General features: G+C 38.4%; 2 protein-coding genes across 2 annotated transcripts; both read left to right on the forward strand.

Moving 5' to 3' along the window:
- The first annotated feature begins 1,965 nt into the window (after nucleotides 1-1,965).
- p4hb (prolyl 4-hydroxylase, beta polypeptide) lies at nucleotides 1,966-19,724 on the forward strand. Its single transcript, XM_051712093.1, has 11 exons — nucleotides 1,966-2,267; nucleotides 3,545-3,751; nucleotides 5,961-6,094; nucleotides 6,381-6,518; nucleotides 9,554-9,658; nucleotides 9,855-9,980; nucleotides 10,135-10,335; nucleotides 11,275-11,395; nucleotides 13,630-13,811; nucleotides 14,987-15,097; nucleotides 18,407-19,724. The coding sequence occupies exons 1-11, from the start codon at nucleotides 2,129-2,131 to the stop codon at nucleotides 18,464-18,466; spliced, it is 1,524 nt and encodes a 507-aa protein (XP_051568053.1). The 5' UTR covers nucleotides 1,966-2,128; the 3' UTR covers nucleotides 18,467-19,724.
- A 142-nt stretch (nucleotides 19,725-19,866) lies between these two features.
- On the forward strand, nucleotides 19,867-23,863 carry ppp1r27b (protein phosphatase 1, regulatory subunit 27b). The gene is made up of 3 exons (XM_051712135.1): nucleotides 19,867-22,127; nucleotides 22,429-22,579; nucleotides 23,235-23,863. The coding sequence occupies exons 1-3, from the start codon at nucleotides 21,896-21,898 to the stop codon at nucleotides 23,353-23,355; spliced, it is 504 nt and encodes a 167-aa protein (XP_051568095.1). The 5' UTR covers nucleotides 19,867-21,895; the 3' UTR covers nucleotides 23,356-23,863.
- The last annotated feature ends 2,187 nt before the right edge of the window (nucleotides 23,864-26,050 follow it).

The following is a 26,050-nucleotide window of genomic DNA, read 5'->3' on the forward strand; positions in this document are numbered from 1 at the left end:
ATCTCCATGTGTGTTGGCTTTATTGACAAGCTTGACTCTATATGCCTTCCAACAGGGGTTTAATATATTATGCATTTGAAAGTAAATACATTCTTGAAATTCATTGAACACTTTGCGACCTTTACGACATGCAAGACGATACACCCATGCACCGAAACCATCAAACTAACCCTGCGTATTGTTCTCACATTCTTTATTTACTGTACTGAACAAACAGGTCTTAAACATGCAAAGAAATTCTTGAAATTACGAATCCTTCTACGGTGGAAGGCAGTGCTCGTGAATCTATTACGCTTTTTCCGCTTGAATATTAATTAGGGCACGCTTGCGTTCCTTCAGGAGCGTTAGCTCAGGGGTCTCTAACCTTTTTTGCAACACGACCGGTTTCGTTTTGAAAACATTCTCGCGGACCGGCCAGTCGGGCCATACTCGTGTTACCATTGGCTATTGATGAAATTACTCTGACCTCACACCGCAGGAAACACCGTTTCCGGGTCCTTTCAAACAGCAGCTTTTAATGGTGGAAATAGGCAGCGCTGCAGTTTAAATAATCTTTTCATCTTAATAGAATGTAAAAGTGTATTTTAATGTTAATGAAAGTTATTATAAAGGAATATCTATGGTTTACACTTAAGAAATGTGGGTTCTTTTCTGAAATATCAGCAAAAAAAAAAAATATATATATATAAATAAAAGTTTAAACTTGGTTCAATGAGCCTGTATGATCATGTCGGACATGTAACAGGTTGATGCATCCTCGCATGTTTAACACGCTTCTAAAGCCTAATAAATGTAATATATAAAAAAATAAAAACTACCACTAGACATGCAATATGTGTTTTTACTGCTTAAATTATTAACCCACATCCAATAAATAATAATATTCTTACTTCAGTTTGATAATATTCAATATCAAAACTTAATAACAGCCTTTTCGATTGAACAATATTATTTACTGCATTCAAAATAAATGCAAAGACATCATTTTAGCAGTATGACATTATTTTTATTCACTTATCCTTTCACAAACAGTAGTACATGTGCTGCGGTGGTGGAGACGGGATCTGGTCCTCCCCTTATTTCATATATGAGGATCTTGATCAGATAAGATCATTGTTAGATCATATTTGACATCACATCTGTCACAGCGACAGCACTTTGGATATTAAAAACAGCCGTTTGCGATCAGAGTTTGCGTGATTGCTTTGTAAAAAGGTAATTATCAGCTAACAGTTGCTGCGGGTCAACTGTGAGCAGACGCGATAACAATGACGGCGACCCATGAAATATCATCATTTATGTAAAATCCTGAGTTTTTCCTCATGGGACGATATGGTGGAAATTTAAAGAAGCCATAATCTCCAATAAACTGTGGAAAACGGGGTGTTTCAACCCCAAAAACAGCACTTTTTGGGCAGTTTCAGCGCAATTTGAGCGAAACGCCCATAGACAGCAGTTTTTTTCTGGGCTACCAAAAGAACCAGGAAAGGACAGGGCGGAGTGTTTGTTTGTAAACAGTAACTTCATCTATAGGAACTGTGGAACCGATGATTCCTGAAATCGCGCCTTTTATGTAAATTTGGATAGTGCCTCATAAAGGGCAAAGGGCGCATATCAGTGCTGCACAGACATTTTTCTCTTCCACAGCCTGGTACTGGGTCGCGACCCCGGGGGTTGGGGACCTCTGGTTCAGTATGCAGCTAAATTAATATTCATGACCCAAGTAAATCCGCCAGCTGATTAGTGTCTACGTTGGGACGTGTGCCTTTCAGCAAATCAGATGTACTAGCGGAACGTCATATTAGGTTAATAATATTCACGAGCCAATCCTTCACCGTAGTAGGACTTGTAAAAATACGTTCAGAACAGGCCGATTCACTTCCAGGTGCTAGGAGAAGCGCGGTCCACTCACAATTCAACACGAACAGCGTTCGGCCTCATAAACGCGCATGCGCAGCCGCATTGTTCTTTCTATTTCCTGCGCGCATTGCCACGTTATTAGTGGCAGACACAAAATTCAAGCGACACTTCAGACTGTTGGAGTTGAAAGAAAATCGACTCCACTAAAAGTTTCCCCGCTTTCCATTACGGTCTGACGATTGGTTTGCACGCTTGAAGGTGATCAAAGATGCTGAAGTTGTTGATTGTGTGCGCGCTGGCCGCTGTGAGCGCGGCTGACATCCCCGAGGAGGAGGACGTGCTCGTTCTGAAGAAAAGTAACTTCGAGGAGGCACTCAAAACTTACCCTAATATCCTCGTGGAGTTTTGTAAGTAGTTCATAGCTTTGTTTGACTGCCGCCATGTATACATTTGTGATGAATGTGATGTCATTGTGCACAAGGAAAAGGCGAACCGAAACCATCGGTGAAAGGATACACTCATCTCAGTCGCCCTTTATTTTCTTATCTAAATTTGTAACCACAGTGCTTGTAAAATAGCTCTCGTGAGTTAAGGGCTCCAACTTATACTGCAGTAGCATTGGTGTGTGTTACCCATATCGCAGTGTTTTGTCATATAAAACCACAGGAACACATTTGAAATTTCAAGGCCACTCACTCTAAAGACCTCTGTCTTGACGGGATAGTGATAGCAAGTGCAAAACTAGGTACAAGAGAATTATAAGTTTGTTGGTTTGTGGTGTAAAGTTCATGTCCAGGATGATAACAATTGCTGAATTTAGGCTAAGCTCAGATTGTATCTTATCTTGAAAAGAAAAAAGTTGCAATACATCGATTTCACACTCTTCGTCAACTTTCGATTTCCTGGCGGTTTGTTTTTCCGTTCCACCATTTTGAGATCAGATTTGATATGTTGTCATGGTTAGGCATGAATGAGTTTCTAAACTGAAAACAATTCATCAAGATTGTCTATGGTAGAGCTCCAGTGTTTTATGGAGGTTGTCCTGGGTTACTTTCATTGGCCGCTCTCATTTATATGCTAATATCGAGACGTGATGGAGGCTAAAGCTACCCAATCACAGACGTCCACGAGTGTTTCGTCATAATACGAGGCGTGGTATACGGCAAGAAGGGCGGGGCCTCCCCGTGGTCCAGTGCTAGGTTGACGTGTACTTCGGAGGAACTTCTGGTTTACTTTATGTATCTGGAGGTTATTAAAACATTAATATTTCTGAACAGTTAAATGGATACATAAGTAATGCATGCGTGCATTAGTTTTTAATTTTTTTATGTTTGATAATTTATTAAACTTATTTTTAACAAGGGAGCCATGCCACGAACTTTGGACTTCCAACATGGCACGTTATTTGGTCATGACGATTTGAGGAACTTAAGGTTAATAACCTTGACCTACAAATTATAACCTACATATTTGCCAAGCAGTTTTACTGGATCTGGACAGTGAACACCCAACATAAAATAAATAAATAAATAAAAATGCTTCGTTAAGGCAAATGACTTCTCGTGTAGTTTCTGGGGTAAATAAATGCTTCCACGTTAAATCTCTTAACATAAAGTGACTCATGCCTTTCATTTAAGTTACTGTCTCCATGCACTAAATAAACAATGACTTTTGCTTGTTGCAGATGCACCATGGTGTGGGCACTGCAAGGCCCTGGCCCCAGAATATGCCAAAGCAGCTGGTATGCTGAAAGCAGAAGGCTCTGACATCAAACTAGGTAAAGTAGATGCCACAGAAGAGTCTGAATTCGCTCAGGAGTTTGGTGTTCGAGGGTATCCCACCATCAAGTTCTTCAAGGGAGGAGAGAAGGAGAACCCCAAAGAGTATTCTGGTGAGATGTCTGTGATTCTATTCCTACCTCTGTGTTCCAGTCCTCTTTGTTTTATTTACTAGACTTTTATCTGCTTTTATTCTAATTTTGGAACAGTTTTCAATGCTGTTTTACCAGCAGTTGTATCTAGGCATTCCAGAACCCTAAAGAATAAAAAAATAAATAAAGATCTGTGATTTGTTCTTTTATTTTTCAAAACTAGAGTGAAGGAAGTCGGTAAAAGTGGACAAGCTGTTATGTGTCCACTTCTTACTGGTTTGTTTTGGTTGGAACTGCTACAGCATAATTGAGCTGTAGTTACATTCTTGTATACTTTAGATCATAAATCAGCTTAACAGGTCAGTTGCATGCGTGCCATGAAATTGAGTGCCAACTAAAGACGAGCATGTCATTCTGTACGTGGAAGCCCTGCGTTCTTGCCTGCTTGTGTAAGGCCCCTCCCCCTGACCCTCTGCGTGCAGTTCCTCACGTTGCCTGTGGTCTGGTTAGCTGTGGGCGGCTCTCCAGGACTGAGTCTGCTCTGCAGGAGGAAGACTGTAACAGACTCCGCAAATGCAAGTTCCAGCCCTCAAATTGTCCCGTCATGAAATTTCATTGGTTCCATTTGTCAGATTCCTTATAGAATTGCAAAAGTAGCTTATCCACTGGGTGAAGAGCATTCCAGAAATCTTGTTTATTCTTGATTTGCCCCGTCTGTATCTGGAGACCTTGATGGAAAGGCTGTATCAAGGCTTCTGTAACAAGCAGATAAGACCTCAGACTCATCCAAAGCTTAAATGCTGAACCACAGTGTAATTGCTTACGTGTTGCAACCATTGTTCCTGCTGTAACCTGTAAAGCTCACTCCCTCCACTGGTTTTAAAGTATAATCAAGACTAGCTTTGAGACTGTTGTCATTCAACTTGAGAAAGTCTTGTGCTGGATTTCTGTATATTTATCTAGATCTATATTTTTTTGAATTGTATACATTTTGTCATTATTAGCAGCTAATTGTTTTGGTCCTGTGATTTTTAAAGGAATGTTCTGGGTTCAATACAAGTTAAGCTCAATGTTGATTACCAAAAAAATTAATTCCTCAAAAAAAAAAAAAAAAAAGCAAAAATTGAGGTTACAGTTAGGGACTGACAATGGAAGTGAATGGGGACAATGAAAGTGAATGTGGCCAATTTTTGGAGGGTTTCCCTAAAAAAATTGGGGTTCACTGCAAACCATGGAGTTCACATTCACCATAGATAATGTTTACATGCAAGTGAGCTTTGCAGCAAACTTGTGGCAAATTGTCCATTGTTGCCAAAGGTTTGTCGGAGGTTCACCACTACCGGCGAAGAGCTGCAAATTTCTGGCAAACATTTGTGGCGAATCACAAGCTAATTTGCATGTGAAAATAACGAGCGGCATGTTTGCAGCTATTTTAGATTTTTTCTTTTTTTTTTTTAAAGAGTTAAACACAGAAATATGAAGCTTATAATTTTATAAAAGCACTTTCATTAATTCTTCTGTTAAAACTCGTGTTATTTGAGCTGTAAAGGTGTTTTAAATAGTAATTTTTACGTTTTAGGGTTTGTTGACATTATATCATCATTGTAACAAAGTTGTAAAATTGGCTATAACTTTACACAGAAAAGGTTAGTAAGCAATTTTATCACACTAAAATCATGTTTACACAAATTGTGTTGTGGCTATACTTTTGAAACTGAGTATTTTAACGTTCAAAAATTGGCCCCCATTCACTTCATTGTAAATGCCTCACTGGAACCAAGATTTTTGCTTTTTTTTTTTTTTTTTTTTTTTTTTAATAGTGGGCAAAGAAACACAGACAGTGTTGCTTTTTTTTTTTTTTAATTTATAAAGGAAAGGAGGGACGAGTCAGAAATTTGTGGTAGTCAGTATTATGCCACACATGCCAACTGATGTCAACTGAGCTTAAATTGTATTGAACCCACAATATTCCTTTAAATTTCAAATTAAAGAGATCCGCACACTGTTATATTCCTGTTTATTGATTAAAAATGGCAACGTTTTTATCAAACTTTATTTAAATTTCTTGCATAGCTCTACCTCTCCTGTGAAGTTTGGATCTCTCCTAAATTTCTTTCATTTAAAATTAAGGCAGCTATATACATTTCTGCTCTGTGGGCTGTAAGTGTTTGCTTGGTGCCACCAAGTTGTATTGTTGCACTATGATATGCTCACACTCTTGTGTTTGCAGCTGGTCGACAGGCTGATGACATCGTCAACTGGCTGAAAAAGCGAACTGGTCCTGCAGCCATTATTTTAAGTGATGTTACACATGCAGAGTCCCTTATTGCAGATAATGAGGTTGCTGTTATTGGCTTCTTTAAGGTAATTTATTATAATGTTTTGTTTTGGTAAATTCTGTTTTGGGTTTTCATTGTTTCCAACATTGATTTTAGAATTTGTTTTGGTTCTTACAGTCAATCCACTATATTTTTAGTTAATTGCACAAATGTTTTCTGTAATTTGTGTGGAAGTTGTATTTCAGTCACAGCTTTTGAATCATCAATCTTACTCACTTTTTATGAGTGAAACTGTTAAGATGTTTTGTAAATTTGGTACATAGGTCTGAATTTTAGCCTATGTAAATTGGCTTTTCTTTTGTTCCCTGCAGGATGTTGAATCGGAGAGTGCAAAGGCCTTCTTTAAAACCGCAGAGGCTGTGGACGATGTCCCCTTCGGCATCACCTCTGATGACGCAGTCTTTTCAAAGTTTGAAGTTGCCATGGATGGTGTTGTGCTGTTTAAGAAGGTAGGTTTGTTGCCAAATGTCTTCTCTGACTGAGCATATTTGCAGGCTCATTGTTTGCTTAATGGGAGGTAGTTTCAAACCATCATACTCTTGAATACACCATACTGGGGATCAGAATAATTAAAGATATAATTTCAAAACATTTTGATGAATGAGGCACATACACGGGGTAATACAATGTGCTTGGCTGTAGAGATGGGGGGAATCGATATTTCAAAGCATCACCAAATTTTGCTTCTCTATACTGCAATATTTTAATGCCAAGAATCAATATTTTAGTTGCATTTTTCTCATTAATATTGGGACCATTACTCAAGTGAGTTAGGAGATGATGCACAACCAATGCATTTCTACTAAAATGCGACTATCTTCTAATTCTCTGCAATGAATAGTTTGGCTTTATGACTAAAAGCACCAAAATTCAGTGAAGATGAATGGGAAACGAATAGCAATATATTGCCGTTTTGAAACGCAGTACACTAAATGTTATCGCAGAATTATTGTATCATGATATAGAAATCTAGGTAATATCATATCATCAGCTCCCTGCTGATTTCCACCCCTACTCGGCTGAATGACAAGCTCTTGTGGGAAACCAAAGTCCCTTTCAAGGCAAGTCAGTCCACTAGGTGGCCATCTTTGGAACGCTCCAGGGGAGCTATTTTCTATGGATACAAGCGGCATACATCTCCTATCTACTTAAATGGGGAAAGGCCAAAGTGGTTGGTCAAGATTACGATCAAAGAACATATTTCAAATCAGCAGTTAAACCCGACAAGAATGGTATCATAAATAGTGCATCGTTAGCTCCGAACATGTTTAAAAAAGCTGTTTTTCGGGCCGGTCCAGCTAATGCGCATGCGTTTTTTGAGTTGTCTGACAAGCGACATCTGTATCTTAAAGGTGATTGGCTCTTTTATCTGGAAGGCAGGGCTTCCTTTCCAGTCATTTTAATACCAGTGCTTCGTCTTGGGCTAAATGGTGTCAGGAGAAACCTTTTTTTTTTTTTTTTGGGGTGCTCTATGAATGTCCCTCATTTTTCAAGTCCCCGCTGCAGCCACCGTAACATGATGCAGCCGCACCGATAATAGTCTCATCTGGCAATGCTGTCGTTGCTATTATTGGTCTTTGCTCAGATTATTTGGTTTTCTGTTTCCTGCTGCTTCAAGCAGAAAGGTGGTCTCCCGTTTGACCTTTGATTGCATTGGATAATGATGCTCTGAGGTTTTAAGTGTCAGTGAATAATGGTGGACTTCAAGTTCATTAATCAAAGGTTTATTATTGATAAACCTATCAAACCGAGTTTGGCATTTAGACTCTTCACACATTTTTTGCGAGAGTTGAGTCTCGCTTTACTGATTTTACTTGCATACAGGACACCCCATTTTGCCACCCCAAATTAACCCAATTAATTTTTTTTAAAATTATTATTATTATTATTTTTTGCATTTATACCAATTTGATCTATAATTAATAATAGGCTAAACATCTCATTGACCCTTAAAAGGCATTGACGTTGTTCTTATGTCTTAGCACCCGGACACACACTGAAGTTCATTGTCCTTACCGCCTCATTTCTGTATGCATCTCTACACTGTTTATAATGTCTATTAATGCCTACTTGTTACATACAATGAGGCTCACTGTAGACTAAAACATTTGTTTAGGGGTCCATACACTACCGCTTGCTGCACTCGCACCACGTGTATACTCTCTTCCACCCGCACACTCTTGGTCTGGCCTCGAGTAATGGGGAGAGCAAGACTCTTCTATGGCGAGAGCCAGTTGCCTCTGACACCACCCCTTTTACCCAGCTGTGCCCTGTGCATTTTAAGTCTAGGCCTTCAGTTTGATTCATGCCATTAAGAAAACACAGTTTCACAATGAATAAGACACCATATGCCTATCATACATTACGTGGCAGTCAACTAATAATACCAATTGACATTTTAAAAACGCGTCCATGCACGAAAGCCAGAACCAAGGAGGTCTAATACCAAGAAAAAGCTCTAATATCTGCGATAAATTGTATCGTCAGGGTACACAGTTACTTTTCAAAACTTGATCTGACACTGAATGCTTAAGCAGCCTAATTTACACTTAGAAAACTCCTGATGTTGCTATAACAATGCAAAAAGCACTTAATTTGCTTGAATTGAAAATCAGTCCTTTCCTGTTTAATCGCATGATCATGCAGAACATCAGGTTTTTAAATCCATAAGGATCTCTTTCTCAATGGTGATGTGGCAACCGACTTGTCAGCAAGATCTCGCGCTCTTCTTTCAAATTTCGTACATCACTTAAAGCGTGATTGCGTTACTCAAGGCCAGCTAGAAGGCCTGGACTGGGACATATCCTAAAGACCACACCCACCAAGAACAAATAAATCAATCCAATTGGCTGTTGAATCTGACAGTTTGACTTTAGATACCTATTCAATGCAGTGTTGAAGGATTCTGCAGAAATTCTGAAGGCCGGACGGGATGGAGCTCAGACTCATGTGCTGCTTCCAAGGAGCATGGCTTCGGGCATGTGATTTGTAAGCATCGAGAAATAAATTCTGATTGGATAAACTTAATTTTTTGCTATTCATTTGTAGATGAATTATGAGTGGAAAGCAATTGAAATACATAGGCAAAAAGGTCAATGAAAAGGATGAAAAAATATTTATTTATTAGGCATGTCACACCAGCAGAGAAGGCTTTGCTGGCCCTGAGTAATCGCCACTGCTTTTACCTGTATCCGGGCAGATAAGCTCCACCCTGCCCCCAGTGAATGGGATGTGTAAAAATGGAAGTGTGGCTTCTAAACTAAATCATACCCTGTCGCAACACTACTGCATGTGTTGAATTTAGAATATCCACTGAACTGTTGTCGGCAACTGTTGCAGTCACATTTCTATTGAGTGATGCACAGTTCTCTACTTAACTCTCAATTACAATGAATATTGCTTACCTGGTTTGGTTTGTGTACACTGTGGAATGTAATTTAGTGAAGTTAAATATGAGGTAATCACCTGTTTTCTCTTTCCTTAGTTCGATGAGGGTCGCAACACATTCGATGGGGAGATCAGCAAAGACAAGCTCCTGAACTTCATCAAGGCCAACCAACTTCCTCTGGTCATTGAGTTCACAGAGCAGGTAACTGTATTTAGATGCATTTACCCAGTTTTTGGTTACTGTCTATTGTTCCATATTGACTTTAGAGATGTTTTTGAACTGTATTGTATACAGGAGCCAGGTGTACTTTTACTGAATTGAGAAACTGAGTGTATTTAAAGGTGGGATGTTGTGGGGGAAATGATGGATCCTGAGATTCTTTGTCTTCCTTTTGCAGACTGCTCCCAAAATCTTTGGAGGTGATATCAAGTCCCACATCCTAATGTTTGTGTCCAAAGCGGCCAAAGACTTTCAGGAAAAGATGGACCAATTTAAGAAAGCAGCAGAGGGCTTCAAAGGCAAGGTTGGTTCCTCTTTATTTCAAGAACACAAGGATTATGGAAAAGTTTTAGTTGCAAGATCAAAATTCCTGTTTGAACCCTTGGGTTTCATTTCAGTAATTTTGACAATGCATTTGTATTTTGCAAGAATGAACCTCGGTCTATCTTTCCCCACAGATTCTCTTCATCTTTATTGACAGTGATGTGGACGATAACCAGCGAATCCTGGAATTTTTTGGTCTGAAGAAGGAAGAGTGCCCAGCCATCCGCCTTATCACCCTAGAGGAAGAGATGACCAAATACAAACCAGATTTCTCTGACATTACAGCAGAGAACATCATTGCCTTCTGCACAGCCTTCACAGAAGGGAAAATAAAGGTGCGCCCAGAGCATCACTCAGATTTAAGGTTTAAACTATAGCTGAGTTTATATAACTATACTTTTTCTGGCGATTATTATATTTAGACCCCTGTATGAATCTTTTTATTCTGTGTTTTTTCACAAGAGAAAATGGATTTACTCTCTCAAGGACATGCTGGTTCCCACAACGTTTTAATCGTGATTAAATTATGGTTGGGTATGTGCATGAGTTATAGTCTAATTGAGTACTCTTTTTGAACCAGCTAGTCGGCAATTATAAACACTACTTGAAAATCACAAATTTTCCTTTGCACATTTGCCTGCCATAGGCAACACTGAATTATACAATACTTTGCCTCTGAATCTCTTAACAAATCTGTTACAATGGAGTTCACTGGGGGGCTGTGGATGTGTGTTGTTTAGGTGTTGGATGAGAGGCGAAGATATGATGGCGTCTGTGCTTTTGAAAGCAAAGCCAAATGTGGCAATACTGTAATATTTTGATGAAATTAATTCTACTTTATTAATACTCTATTTTGTTGGAGTCATGCCTACCAATGGGCGGGGATCTGCTTTTATGGAGGAAAGAAAATGCGAAAATCCGAAACTTGCAAGCTTAAGACTAGTATGTGTGAAATTTCTGAACCCGGGCATGTTGTCCGCACATTTTCTGTTTTGTACTAAAGATTGTCACAAAGCAGTCAGTGCGCATGTCTGTACAGGCTCTTGGTCTTACAAGAGTATACAAGGTTGAGTGCTCAATGCGCGAGATGGACTGGCACATGGAATACAAATATACCCTAGCCTTAAGGGTTCCTGTAGATTTAGACAGTTGGATGGGGAAATTTGGTGCCAAATGCAACTAAAATATTTATATAAAGAGACTGTTTATTGTATGGAGTATGTTCTTTACATTTCTTGGGTTCTTATAATTGTAATGTGTCTCTTTGCTTTCAGCCTCATCTGATGAGTCAGGACATTCCTGAAGACTGGGATAAGAACCCCGTCAAGGTCTTGGTGGGCAAGAACTTTGAGGAGGTTGCCTTCAACCCTGCCAAGAATGTGTTTGTAGAGTTTTGTAAGTATTTTATAATGTAGAAACAGAATTTGCTTTTGATGTGATTTCTCTAGCCTAGTCTCTGACCAGCTGGTTTGAGGTATCACTTTACATGTTGAATTGCCGGATTTATTTTGAGGTGGGCTTGCTTGATTACCCCTCCCGGAAGGCTCTTGGGGGTAAAACACAAGGCTCCTGTATCGGTCCAGAAGCATCCTGCTAATCCCTGCACCCACAGGATGCCCACTTGGGGAGTGCCCTTCCCATCCTCTCAAACTTTCTATAATGGGAATGTTGGAGCTAGAAATGCTCTGATAATTTTAGGCTCCAGAGATATTTAAAGCAACCTGCTTCCCAAACTTGCATGTCTGTGATGATGGAAGAGGAATGTTTCCATGGCTGCAGCCTTAGGCTTTCTAACAAGAGGTGGTCTCAGAAGTTAGAGGGGGCATTAGGAGGGCTGTTAAACTTTGGGCACGTGAATACAATTTTGCATGTCCACTCGCACCCAGTGCTCGGACAGTGGGTAGATCACAGCAGCTCAGCTGTCAATAAATGGAGCCAGACAATGGCTTCATTTACAAGAGACTAGCAAGTGATTTTGCTCATTTTTCATGGTGTGGAGCTTTAGTTTGAGTTCAGTTTGCTGTTTCTTGTAGTCAACTGTGCCCTGAATAGGTCCTGAACATTCTGGTTTAATTTCTTGAGGAAATAGTTTTTTTTTTAAAAGATGAACAAAGTCAGACCTAATTAAGTTTGAGTTTTTATCAAAAAAGATTTCAAAAGCCTTTATACGTTTTTAATCCCTATGCCTCTTTTACATTTTAATCTGAACCATGAAAATAACTAAGCTTGCATGGTGTTAAATCACAAACTAAGATCCCTGTTTATGTTATACTGCTGAGCAAGGCACAGTATAGTATAGACTCAAGCACTTGCAGGATTACTGGTTTTAGAAAGTTTCATATTTCAGAATCAGTTATATTCACCAATTGCCATATACATTTACATGTATTAGGAATTCTTCTTGGTGTTTGGTCAACACGATGCATTCAGCACACACATCTCGGACAACACAATTATATAATATACAGATTTACAAATAAACAAATACAAATATTAACCTAATATTCAAATAGTACACCCTTGCACACCAGCGAAAATGAAAGGCTCAGTTATAATTTTGAAGTAAATAGCAGCTGGATGCAATTCAGAAAGTGCATTAAAGGTAGTGGAGCAATTGTGATGTATAGTAAATAATGGCAATGATATATAATTCGTGAAAAACATATATAGTGCATGATGCTTGTTACTGGCAGGAGAGCATAGTAGTGACCAATGACTGCTGCCTAGCCAACCTGGTTAATAACAGAAATTGCCAGTGGATTTCGATGACATGCAATTTGTGTTATCAGGGAGCGCTTTCCTAATGGGAGTTTTTGAAAACTATTATTAGCAGGGTGGGATGTGTCACTGATTTTATCTGCTCTCCTCTTATCCTGGCATTGTACAGGTCTTCAAGTGGTGGCAAACAACAGCCAATAATATTCTCAGCATTCTTGATAGTCCATTGCAGCTTCCTCTTTTCTTTGCGGGAGGCCGCACCAAACCAAATAGTGTTGGCAGACGTGAGGATGCTTTCTATAGTGGCAGTATAGGATTGTACCAGTATAGCCTGGGGTAGAAGGAACTTTGCCAACTGCCGTAAGAAATGCATCCTTTGCTGAGCTTTCTTGTAGATGTATGCGTTTTCCATTTGAGATCCCGTGTGATCGTAGTTCCCAGAAATTTGAAGTGACAGTGCTCACTGAGAAGTTGAGGATGAGTGGAGAGAGGTTGGAAGTGCATTTCCTGAAGTCGATGTGCCTCTCTGTGGTTTTAAGAGAATTGAGGTTGTTCTGGCTATACCAGGAGGCTAGTTGTTAAACCTCCTGGTGGTGACCAATCACAGTAATGTCATCTGTAAATTTAATCAATTTCACAGATGCATCGCTGGAAACGCAGGGGTAAGAGGACACAACCTTGTGGCTCTCCAATGAGTGACCGAATTTCAGAAATATTCTGACCGATTCTCACAAACTGCTTCCTGTCAGAGAGGAAGTTTGTGAACCACATGTAGATGGAGCCAAACTTCCTCAGAGAGAATTTTATTTTTACATGAAGATTTGATTACTTGACATGCTTCAGTGCCTCTTACCAATGATCTTTGTGATAATACTATCAGTTCATATTGACTGTGGTTTACCTTTATCCAGATGCCCCATGGTGTGGTCACTGTAAACAGCTGGCCCCCATCTGGGATCAGTTGGGTGAGAAATTTAAAGACAATTCAGACGTCATTGTGGCCAAGATGGACTCCACAGCCAATGAGATTGAAGCTGTCAAAGTGCATAGCTTCCCTACTCTCAAGTTCTTCCCTGCTGGCGAGGACCATAAGGTGAGGTCATGAAAGAGTTGGTATTGCTCTTTAAAAAGAAACTGTTTTTTTTATGTGAATATGTGATGGCCTACATATATCATCTATACAAACTGACCTGAAGCTGACCACACTAATGTTCTTGGGACTATTTAAACTGAACACAACTGATTTGCCTCTTACAAGAAATCTATGTAAATGGGAAAAATGCTACAGAGGATGTTCTCAGTTATCTCATGCCGTTATTATAGATTCATGGCATAACATTTCACAAGATTCTTTTTGATCTATAAAGATTCCCAGCATTTTGTGGGCCAGGAACAACTTCAGAATTGGTAATTGCTAAAATTTACTGGTAATTAAACACTGTTTTTGCTGGCAGAGGTTGTAGTGCAGCAGATCTGTGTGCCACTGCAAGGAGTGGCCAGCATACTTTGCCAGTGGGCTCATCTCCCAAGCTTAGTAGATGGTATATCATTTTGCATGTGGCATGCTTGGGTTAGAAGCTTAGATGTCCAGTGTGTACAGAATTTATTGTCTTCCAGCCACATGGGTTTATGCTAGGGTTTTACACTTTTGTAAACCACAGTCTCTCACCTTGATCACGTTTCCACGCATGATTATGCACCATTTAGAGAAGCACTTGGGTTTTTTATTTTTTTTTTGCCTACAATGGTGATTTATTTATTTATTTTATTTTATAGAATTCCTAGTAACATGTACTGGGGAAACTGGACAATCCAGACCCAGTGAATTAACCCCCTATTGTGTGTGGGAGATCCAGAGCTGCCCATGGATCTTATCCATAAATAATTCAAAACAAAACACTTTATTTGTATCTCCAAAACTCACTCTTTTGTGACTGGAGGACCCAGTGTTGACAATGGAAGATGACTCTAATTGTATCTGTAAACTGGTATATTGGACTTCATCATAAGTCAGGTTTAAAAGTGGGTCTTGGCTAGAGCCCAGTTTGGCAAAAGTGTCCAGATTTGGCCAAGACCATAAATAAGTTACTTGGATGTCTTGGGGTTCAGTTTTCCTCCCCTCTTGCAAAAATCCTTTCCCTTTTGTTTGGAAACCATTTAACTTTGGGGAAAACTAGTTTATTTTGCTTTTAACTTTTTAAATAGATTTTTTTCTAATGTCATCTTTTTTTCTTTTTCTGTTTCCCCCCCCTCCCGTCTGATTTTTAGGTAATTGACTACAATGGTGACAGAACACTAGATGGATTCACAAAGTTTTTGGAGAGTGGAGGAAAAGAAGGTGGGGCACCAGCTGGAGACGATGAGGATGAGGAATCAGATGTATGTACAATCATTTCAACTTGATCACCATTAAGTTGCTCTACACCAGGGGTGTAAAAAGTACTCTGAAATTATACTTAAGTGAAAGTATGGATACTGAGTGAATTTTACTCAAAAGTCCAAGTATCTAGCCAAAAACATACTTGAAAGTATTCACATTAAATTGTACTTAAGTATTAAAGTCAAAAGTAACTTTTCCTTGCTAGAACGAAATCAAGAGAGGATATTGTGTGAGAGGACGTTGTTAAATTTTATTGGTTTAAGTCGCCTTTATACTGTCTCCCACTGTCATATGTCTTCCCCAGTGGCATTCGTAACCTGGTCAAAGAATCATGTTACAATAACTACATTTTTACAAAATGATTTTTATGTGGCCTGTTGTACGTAACACGGCAATTTCCTGGTGGAATGAACACTAGAGGCGCAAAAATAACAATGACTTTGATTCACTTTCACATACCACGAGTAAAACGGCAGATTATTAGTTCATAAACACTTTCGCCCTGTTGCTCACATAATGCTATCTTATGACATCTAAGCATTTTTACTCTAGTGCATGACTCATTTTAACATTTGCATTACGTAATCTACATAAACTACATTGGACAAGCTTGTTCAAGTGTGATCAAATTGCATGGTAGCTCAACTGACAAAGTGTTGAATATGCGGTACAAAGGACCGGGGTATGAGTCCTGAAGAGCACGTGAGTCCACACGTGATCTCAAAGTGTGAAAGAAGCACCACAAAATGACGTGGTTGCTTCAGAAATTGTGTTTCATGTTACATATGCTTTTTCTGACACTATCCGTTAGGTTTAGGTTTAGGGTAGGGAGGTCTGTTTTATTGATTTAAATCTCGATAGAGCATTAACCTTAACCTCATCTATTTGGGAGAACATTTCACTCCCTTTTAGCACCACATGGTGGACATTTCCCTTCGGAACTGCTCTGAGGCGTGTAATAAACCACAATTTTATTCTGCAAAAACGTTGCCACAGTCACGCAATGTTTGTTGCATTGGAGAAGGCACTCGCGAATTGTGATCTCGGAGCACCCAGCCCATTGAGACATAGAGAAAAATTCAAATGAACTTTTGAAGAAAGTTAGTAATGTTGCTGGTTTTGTGAATTGTTTTTCTGAGTTTTGCTACCAAACCTTGATTTTTAGCAGATAAATTCATAATTAATATTTACTCAGATTCCATTACTTTTATCATTGTTGGTTTTATAGTTAGTACAATTAATAGTTGCCTAACAATAAAAATTCTGCAAATAGGGACTAAAAATTCACAGATATGATTTAAATATGAAGCCAAGTGTAGAAAAAAAGGACATGTACACATTTAATTACAAAAGCCTTTTGTTTTTTTATATATATATATAAAATTCACGTTGCAAATATATATCAATTTTAACTTCATAACTGTCCAGTCTGTAGAATTAACAGGCATTTAGAACAAAGTTTAGGAAGAACACCATCAGTGTTTCTCACTTCCTGCTCATTGTTTTGAATGAATACATCACATTCAGTTGGGCGGTCACATACGGTCTAGTCGCACAAATATTTCAACGTATCCGAAGCTCAAATCGGATCCAAAATTTCATCTCTCCAGATGGTTGGAACTCCACACGACCGCAACCAGAAGAGCTATTAATGCATAAAAGTGACTGTTTATTCATGCTGAGTGGCTTCAACATGACTCGCGTCAGCGCTGCCGAATACATTGAAGTCTGTGAAGTGACGTGTCAGCGCAACCTTGGCTCCGACTTCACACCCAAGTGTTTTACACACACGTTTTTGCCTCACAAATGATGTCTTTAGAGTACAAAGCTACAATAAAAATTTTAAAACTGTCAAAATTTATGAAGAGAGATTGAATGTCTCAACTTATTTTAATTATTACCTTATCGTTTCCGAGTATCCAGATATCCTAGTTATTGAACTACAGTAATTATATTCACCCCTAAAAAAACAAAACAAAAACAAATGCTGAAACCTAAATATAAAGAGAGTAAAGAGTCCTCTCTTTACTTTCTGCAAAGCAAATTTTTTTTCTTCCAAATAAATGTTTTCAATGTTTGTGCACACCTGTTTTTTTTTTTATTTATTTTTATATATATATATATATATATATAATAAAAATGAGTATTTTGCCCCAAAATAAATGTAATAATTCGCAGGATATTTCTTAGCTACATTTGCAATAGTTTAAAAATGTACTAAATATTAATCAAATTGCCTCAATCAACCTTTTAGACATTACATGCAATGATCTCATGGGTCAGGAAAATTTTGCAGTGTATAGTAATGAACAAGTGTTTAGAAAAGTCCTGTGGTAGTTTTTGTTGCTATTTAGTGTTTTGGGAGAAAATAAAACAAAGGAGCCTTTAGCCCCGTTGTACCCTACTTACTAATTTGCAAACCAAATAAATCTGGATTCCAAAAGTATGCCAAAGTATACTGGTCCTCAGGTAAATATGCTTTAGAAAATGAAAAGCAAGCACTTTTCCTTACTTGGATCTGATTTCACTACCCCAGGCCATAATGTGTGTTTCCTTCAGTCTTTCTTTACAAGCTTGACCTAAACATAGTGACATAATTTAATGAGTCCCATCAATACTAAATGTCAAAGGCCACTAGTTTTGAGATGAACAATTCTTTTGATCTTCCATCCTTTCCTCTACTACCTCTCCACCTTTTTTTGCTGGTTTAATTGATGTTCAGATCTTAGAAAGAAAGTGCCCTATTTTTTTTATTTTATCAGGGCTACTCGAGGTCAGCTATGCGGTTTTGCATTAGTCCTTCAGGAATTCCAGAATCCTTGAGGTGAATTTTTATCACCCTGTTGGGCACACTTCAGGAACACAGAAACCCATCCCAGTCTCCCTAGTTCCTTTTTTTAGAAAATGTTCTGGAATTAGACTCATTGCCATTAATGCCCAACACAGCTGTTTACCTTCCAGCCACACCATACTGGATGGATCCCCCACCCCCCCCTTACCGCCACCACTGATAGGAGTGAGTCAGTCAACACTAGCTAATCTGCACGTCCCAGCTATGAGGGCTGTGCAACCAAACACTGCTGGTGACAAGTCTCAGTCCTCGTGAGAGTCTCATCTTGAGTTAAACATGTCTGGTGCACTTGTTTATCGGGAGAGATTAGAGGCTTGTTTGTGGCAAGGCAGATTTGTTTGAATGAAGTCATGGTAGTGCACATGGTCACAATTGCATGTGCCCACCAAAACCAGTTGTTGTCACCGCACTAAAACAGCCTTGGTTTTACCTGTCTAATCTATTCCTCTTTCCACAGGATCTTGATGATGTAGAAGAGGATGATTCAGATGTGGAAGAAGGACACGATGAGTTATAAGAGTCAGGAGAAAGAGGCGAGACGAACCCCTTCACCACCACCTCCACTTTAAACCTCCCTGTCTGTGAACACTAAAGCTTCCTAACTAATCCTACAGCTACCAGGTGTTACAGGGTCCTCCAACCAGAACTGTTATCATTGTTGCTCCAACCATTTGCAGCCCAGAGCAATGCCCCTCTGCCCGCAAGAAGATCTTAAAGGCTCTTAAATGTTTTATTTTACCAAGATGTTGACATTAAATGTATCTAAGTTTTTAGGTTTCATTGTCATGTTAATCTATTGAACTACTCTTAATACTTGCCCACTACCTCAGTTTATGATCCGGGGGTGATTAAGATTTTCAGTTTAATACGGTTAACACTTACCACCATGAAGAAAGGGGAAAGCCAGTTTAATTTGCCTTGATTCTATGGCATGAATGGATTGCTCTTTTAGGACAGAGGGGCTATATGTTGTTCATCATGGGGCGGACATAACATTTTAATAATGGGCTACTATTACAATGTGGACAAGCTTAACAGAGACCAATCTGAGGTACCTGCCCATTATTTGTTTTCTTTCAAACCACAGTCTCCTATTCCATATTTTCTAAAAACACCTGCTACTGAATTACTTTTAAAGATGTTAAGAAGTGGAGAACTTGTTTTAATTGTTTCAAATTGATTTTTTAATAATCTAGCAAACTGAAGGGCCCAGAAACAGCACTTTTGTTAATGCTAACCTGGGGCAGTGTTGGCCCTCGCAGCTTTCTGATCACCTGGGAGGATGATTTGGTTGAAATATTTTTTTGCACTTCACTCAATGCCATCAGAGATTCCATATCAGTTACTGAAATGGTAGAGTTTTTCATCTTGTTTGGAGAATTAACTCCTCTGGCCTTCCTGCTTTCTCCATCACTTTATTGGAAGATTTCTTCCAATTGGGAGTTATCATGCCAGTTGTCTTGGAGTGGTCCATTTGACAGGGAGGAGAAAGTGTGTTTGTATATGCAGCTCACTGCGCATTCTTCCCCCTCTTATGCCAGGGTTCAGGGTTGTGAGTGTTAACCCTCATATTGTCTGTCTTTTATTTTTCTAGGAGTGAGTTTCAGGGGTGATGTTTAAAGAAAGAGGAGGGTTTTGGTACTATATAGGGAGGGATTTGGGTTTTGAAATTAAAGGGATACAAAAATAGCACAAACATGTTTGAGACTAAGCATTCCATTGCATTTAAATTGATATGAAAAACTGGTGGCCAAATAAACATGGTGATAAATGTGTTGGGTATTTTTTTTTTTTTTTGTATAAACATGGATTTAATCAATTGGCATTTAAATAACAAATTCAGTGTGGTAATTTAGTGTCCTCTGCACTTTTAAATCCATTCATATTTAACTGGGTTTTACCAGTTCTGATTGCTTTTATCATGAGGGAGTTGCATGCAAAATATACAGGAACTCTTTGGAGGTCAAGTTGTATGTAAGGAATAGTTCACCAAAAATGAAAGTTCTGTCAGTATTTACTTGCCTTCATGCTGTTCTAAACCCATTTGACTTTATTTTTTATTTTTTTCTGTCAAACACAAAAGGATATATTTTAAAGTATGTCATGATCGCTGATTCCAAAACTATAGTAGTTGATGGTTAGCATATTTACATGCATGTTCTTAAACCAGTTATATTTAAAGGATTAGTTCACCCAAAAATGAAAATTATCATTTACTCACTCTCATGCCATCCCAGATGTTTATGACTTTCATCTGATGAAAACAAAGGTTTTTAGAAGAATATTTCAGCTCTGTAGGTCCATACAGTGCAAGTGCATGTGTGCCAGCATTTTTAAGCTCCAAAATTCACATAAGGGCAACATAGATGTACTTCAGACGACTCTGGTGGTTAGATCCATATCTTCTGAAGCAATATAATAGGTATGGGTGAGAAACAGATCAATATTTAAGTCATTTTTCCTTTCACTTGCTTCTGTTTTTGGTGATTCACATTCTTTGTGTATATCACCCCCTACTGGGCAGGGAGGAGAATTTACGTTACAAAATGACTTAAATATCTGTTTCTCATCCACACCTATCATATTGCTTCTGAAAAAAGATTTAACTACTGAATTCATATGGATTACATTTATGCTCCCCTTATGTGGATTTTGGCACCCATTCACTTGCCTGCAGGACCTACAGAGCCCTGACTTCATACCAACTTCTGGCAGACTATCAAGACATAGACGTACAGAGCTGAAATATTCTTCTAAAAATCTTTGTTCTGCAAAAGAAAGTCACATCTGGGATGCCAGGAGGGTGAGTCATGAGAGAATTTTTTGGGTGAAATATCCCTTTAAGCCAACAATGTGTGAGGTCATGTAAACGGCTTTCCTTTATAAGTGTAAGTTTATAAACGGTGCAAGAATAAACAGTTTGACACAACTAGGTTTTTGACAACTACCCCGATTTTGTGTTGCATGTAAACACCTTAATCAGCATTCTTACCGGTTTATCCAAAGTGTGCATGCCTCTGAGTTTTGATGTAAAAAATGGTGAACTATCAATTTAAAGTCTGACACTATCAACTGCTATTTAATGGAAATCAGTGACTGTGACATTTTGAAAATGTTCCTTTTGTGTTCTGCCCAGAGTTAAATGGTTTGGAATGATATGAGGGTAGGTAAATAACCAAATTTTCATTTTGGGGTGAGCTATTCTTTTAACTCCACATTTAAAGAATGTCAGGTAGTTGTGCGCTCAGAGTAGAAAACATGTCATATAGCTCTGCTGTCAGGAATCATTATATTAATATGATAAGCAGTCATCTGCAAATAGCCTCTCTCTGGAAAGATCAACCTTTTTTTGGCCGTTTACCCAAATGTTATTTTGAAGTCTTAGTTGTGACCGTTAACCTGTCCTTGCCCTCATATTTGGCAGACAGTAGCTAGTAGCCCCATCTAGTTTGTACTAGAATTTCCCGTTGGCTTCTCTGCTGTGTGACAACTGGAGTTGGATGGGGAGTTTATTGTCAGAGGAGGAGTTTACACATGGTTCAAATACACTGTGACAACAAGCAGGTTATGGATCTCATTGCTGTTGGCAGTGTCATTGGGGTGTGACTCCAGATAGGTGGGATCAAGGGCCACTCATCTTCCAATTCAGTCATATGAGCTATGAGACGACAGACTCTTAATATAGTCTAGTAGAGGGTATATATAGGGTACACACAGAGCCCTGACTTCAGACCAACTACTGACAGACTATCTAGGAAGGCACTCTACATCAAGACAGACAAAGGTCCAATAATCAAGGACAGGTCCTTTGAAACCACTACATAAAGAAGAAAACACTTCCAATTCAGCTGAACATAACTACATTGAGACTTCCTCAACATCCCTTAACATACCTACTGCAAATACAGAACTTTTTAGCTTACCTTGAAAACAGGACCATCAAAGAATGAAGTACTACCAGTGTCCAGTGACCCAGACGGTCCACTATGAGGGCTGCAACCCAACAGCCTCTGGCCCACTGGCATGTTCTCGTTCTCGGCCTTCTGTCAAACCTGTTCGCAATGTTCACTTTCCCAACGACATAGTCTTCCAGGATTATGTCCGTCAAGGAGAGCTGGAGAGAATTGGACGCTTCCTTACAACCAGGAGAGTGAGTCTAGAAACCATCTATCATTCAGGTAGGAAAACATCCTAATATTGGTACTTGTATACTCACTTGACTCTGCAAAGAGAAAGAAAACCTTTGTTTAGACTATTTCATTTTTTCTTTGCACACAAGTAATTTAAATAAATTATGATTGCAAAAAGCAATCTCTTTTTCAATAAAAGTTATTTTCCCTCCAATAATAAGTTATATAGTTTTTGTCTAGGCAGCTCAAGCTATTTGATAACATGATTACTAGTGTCTCAAGCCTTAATCCAGTGATAATTGAGCAGTCTGAGCCTGTCCTTAACATTGATTCCTCGTTGATTGTTTAGGCATGGCAGCCATACATGAGGCAGTCCTATCTGGGAACCTGGAGTGTGTGAAGCTTCTGGTAAAATATGGGGCTGACATAACCCAGAGAGACGAAGACGGATGGACTCCCCTTCACATGGCCTGCAGTGATGGCTTTCCAGAGATAGCTAAGTAAGCAAAATTCTCAGTTTAATAACTTGGGCTTTCATAAACACAACTTGTGACCTGATCCATCATTTTGAGTCACTTTGACCCACAACATCTTTGAATTTTATGAACTAAATTAAGAAGGAAAGCATTTAAATAATTACATCAGCCAACATTTAAAAGGATTATATCTCAGCAACAGAATCAGAATCATGTTGTTTGAACACTGAGACTTTCCTTTTCACTTTTATGTACAAAGTCAATGTGACTCAAAAGACAAAGAATATATAAAAAATAATAAAAATATATAAAAAACAATCACAGAAAGCTGAGGCTGCAGTGGGCATAGGCTCACCAAAACTCACCAAAAAAATAAATAAATAAATATATATATATATATATATATATATATATATATATATATATATAATTTTGTTTTTTTTTTTTTTTTTCATTGGCAGAACATTTTTACCAACTATACTCTTAAACTTCTAAACATCCATGTGAATAAAAAGTGAAACCAGAACTGACAGTTTAAAAGAAACTGAAGCTAAAGCCAAAGATGGTCTGTCTTTCATATTCCATACACTCTTGTCTCCCAGTGTTAGGCAGAGGTCACACTTTCTTATGCATCCTTTTCAAGCAAACCAGCAGAACTGGCTGAATTCTGTATTTTCAGGTATTTGCTTTCCCTGGGTGCTGACACTGTGGCTGAAAATGACTGTGGGGAGAGGCCTGCTGACCTTATTGACCCAGACTGCAAAGAGCTGCTTGAACTCTTCGGAGTTGGAGGAGACTGAATATCCATCCCTTACCTGAAGCTGGAGTTCAGCTGATTGTTCCCCTCTTTTATAACAGATGCCAGAGCAAAAGACTGAAGCTGGCAAAAGTTGGAACAGCCACTGTTATTGCAGTGCAGCTGTTAGTTGAGACACCTTGAGGGTTTCTGGATATAACTGTCTGGTCCTGTGCATCGGGACCAACGACAGCGATTAGTTGGATGCGAGTTGCACTTTCCCCTGCAGGGAAGGACTCTTCCAGTGAAGATGATGCAGTGTGTTCTTACTGTCATTAATGAGAAACACAGCAGCTTTTTAAAATCAGTGTTTAATAGTAAAATAATGTTTTGCATTTTGTGACTATAAAATTATTTCACTGAATTGTTTTCCATATAGATTTTGTTTCTCAAAATGTTTTAAAGGTTTGTTCAATAGCTCTTCCTTGTGATGGTATCTATATTTTATCAATTTACATGTAAAGCATGACACTGAGCATGAGCTGGAACATAAGTCTTAATTTTGATACATACTTGGATTAAAGTTTTATATATATATATATATATATATATATATATATATATATATATATATATATATATATATATATATATATAAAAATGCAAATAATCAGTGCTCTCGGTGTCATTTTTAACTGTTGTCTGTATTGCTCTCACCATGCAACAAACGTAAAAAACTAATGTATAATACGGAATAGCAAATGTACGATGTTAGTGATGATGCATATTCCATATAGAATATAAGCACCGCCCAGTGAAATCCTTTATACTAACCAACACAGTTGGCTCTGCTTGCTTTTATGAACGTGGATGTACTGAACTGTCTACGTCAGCTCTGTATACAGTTTTAGGACAAAAGGATTTCACGGCTACTTTGTAAGTCCCAAAATTCTGGAAATTTTTCATCATATGGATCATAATATATTTGATTAATGATGCATTTATGTCAGTTTTGCTGTAGTTCTGTTGTGGTTTGTTTACACTCATGGATTTCTGTTGTTGACATTAGCTTGCCAAGCTAGCCAGAGAGCTTTCGTGAAAATATGGTGTCGTGGTGCGAGGAACGGCAGCCGGTGGTGTTTTTGGTGCCCCCCTTGGGTAAGATGGTGCACCATGCAGACTTGTGATGGGAAGATCGGATCATTTTACTGACTTGAATCTTTGAGTCTCGTTCAGAAATTCATTAAAATAATTTCTGTTTCATGTACAGCGCCTATGCGGTTTTTGTTGTGGAGCATGGAGGACTTTTCCCCCTCTCTGTCAGAAAACTCTCGAAGTCAGGAGTTCCAGGTGTCAAAGGTTAGAGTTTATTGAGCAAAACAATAAACCCGAGATGTCAGCTGAGATCCGACTCTCTCGGTCAAAACCCTCAGTCTTTATACAGTTTGTTATCTAGCATTACCTCATGTCTATGCCCTCTTAATATCTTTTGTATCCAATGGATTCTGTTTCCCACCATTATTTCACAGAGCCTCTGACCTCTTTTTAATGGTGGAAACCTGGCTTTTAGTCCATTTTAAAAAATAACACTTTAAATTAATTTATCATGAAAGTATACATTCTGAGTAAATAATACAACACAATCTGAGCATAATATAGTTACTTTTGATTATTGGTTGTTAATCTTTAACTTTTGCTGTTCTTCCCAGAGTTTTCTCATGTCTCAGCACCATTGTTCATTGCTACAGCTGAGGACAAGTGTTTCTTGCAACATTTCTGCTACTGCTTAGTGCACTGAGTGTTTCTTGTAACATCAGCACTTTTAGTAACCTCATATGCCCTCTCCTGGGTCACACAAAGTCCTCACTTCTAGTAACCTCATTTGCCCTCTCCTGGGTCACACACAAAGTCCAGGCTATTCTATATTAGTACTTTTCTATATTTATATTCTATATATAAAAATCTACTATATTGTCACATAGCAAACGAACGGAGGTTGCGCAATGCACACGCGCGGCCAACACAAAATGAACGAATCACTCTCTGAGACTACTTGTTCTTCAGAGTCACATAAAAGATTCATTCAAAATGAACGAATCGTTCATGAATGACCCATCAGTAATGCAGACTGCGTAATATACATATAGAGAGCGACAGGTCAGTAATACTACAATGAAGATGAATAATACCAAGAAATTGACCAGTTTTAGCAAAAGATGCTTTCTGAGTTATTAATAATAAAAAGTGTATATCCTTTCTTAAATGCCGATAACTTTTCTGACCCATGACTTCTAAAAAATATTTTCTTTGATTATCTTCTTTATCTTATTTATGTATACATCTGTGTTAATGGATTATATGTACTTTTTACATTTTTTTTTACTTTATTTTAATTTTTTTCCTTCACCCGTACTTCTTGTCTTTATGACTCTTTATGATTTTATTCATACATTGTTGGATCTGTGTAATTTTGTACATCTTATTGAATATTTATATTGAACATTCTGTTATTCAATAAAAAAAATCCACAGTTTTAGCAAAATATGTGGACTTTTCAGACAGTCCCTTACCACACCCTCCACAGCGTTTCAGCACAATGTGTGGACTTTTCAGATGACCCCTTACCCACCATATAAAAATTTCCAATTTATATCAATGTTAAATTAACGATCTGGAACGATTTCGCCATGACGCCATCTGGCCAGCTTCCGGGATAAATTGTGTCCTGTATTGATTCGATACGGAACGCATAATTTCAT

The sequence above is a fragment of the Myxocyprinus asiaticus genome, chromosome 12 (genome assembly GCF_019703515.2).
Source record: "Myxocyprinus asiaticus isolate MX2 ecotype Aquarium Trade chromosome 12, UBuf_Myxa_2, whole genome shotgun sequence".
NCBI lineage: Eukaryota > Metazoa > Chordata > Actinopteri > Cypriniformes > Catostomidae > Myxocyprinus > Myxocyprinus asiaticus.

What these genes read in the sequence shown, in the direction of transcription:
- ppp1r27b (XM_051712135.1), top strand. Translation starts at nt 21,896, where the DNA reads ATGAAGTACTACCAGTGTCCAGTGACCCAGACGGTCCACTATGAGGGC. An exon ending in AGAAACCATCTATCATTCAG is followed by an intron (nt 22,128 to 22,428) that starts GTAGGAAAACAT and finishes TTGATTGTTTAG; the next exon opens with GCATGGCAGCCATACATGAG. An exon ending in GGCTTTCCAGAGATAGCTAA is followed by an intron (nt 22,580 to 23,234) that starts GTAAGCAAAATT and finishes CTGTATTTTCAG; the next exon opens with GTATTTGCTTTCCCTGGGTG.
- p4hb (XM_051712093.1), top strand. Translation starts at nt 2,129, where the DNA reads ATGCTGAAGTTGTTGATTGTGTGCGCGCTGGCCGCTGTGAGCGCGGCT. An exon ending in TAATATCCTCGTGGAGTTTT is followed by an intron (nt 2,268 to 3,544) that starts GTAAGTAGTTCA and finishes TGCTTGTTGCAG; the next exon opens with ATGCACCATGGTGTGGGCAC. An exon ending in GTGTTGTGCTGTTTAAGAAG is followed by an intron (nt 6,519 to 9,553) that starts GTAGGTTTGTTG and finishes CTCTTTCCTTAG; the next exon opens with TTCGATGAGGGTCGCAACAC.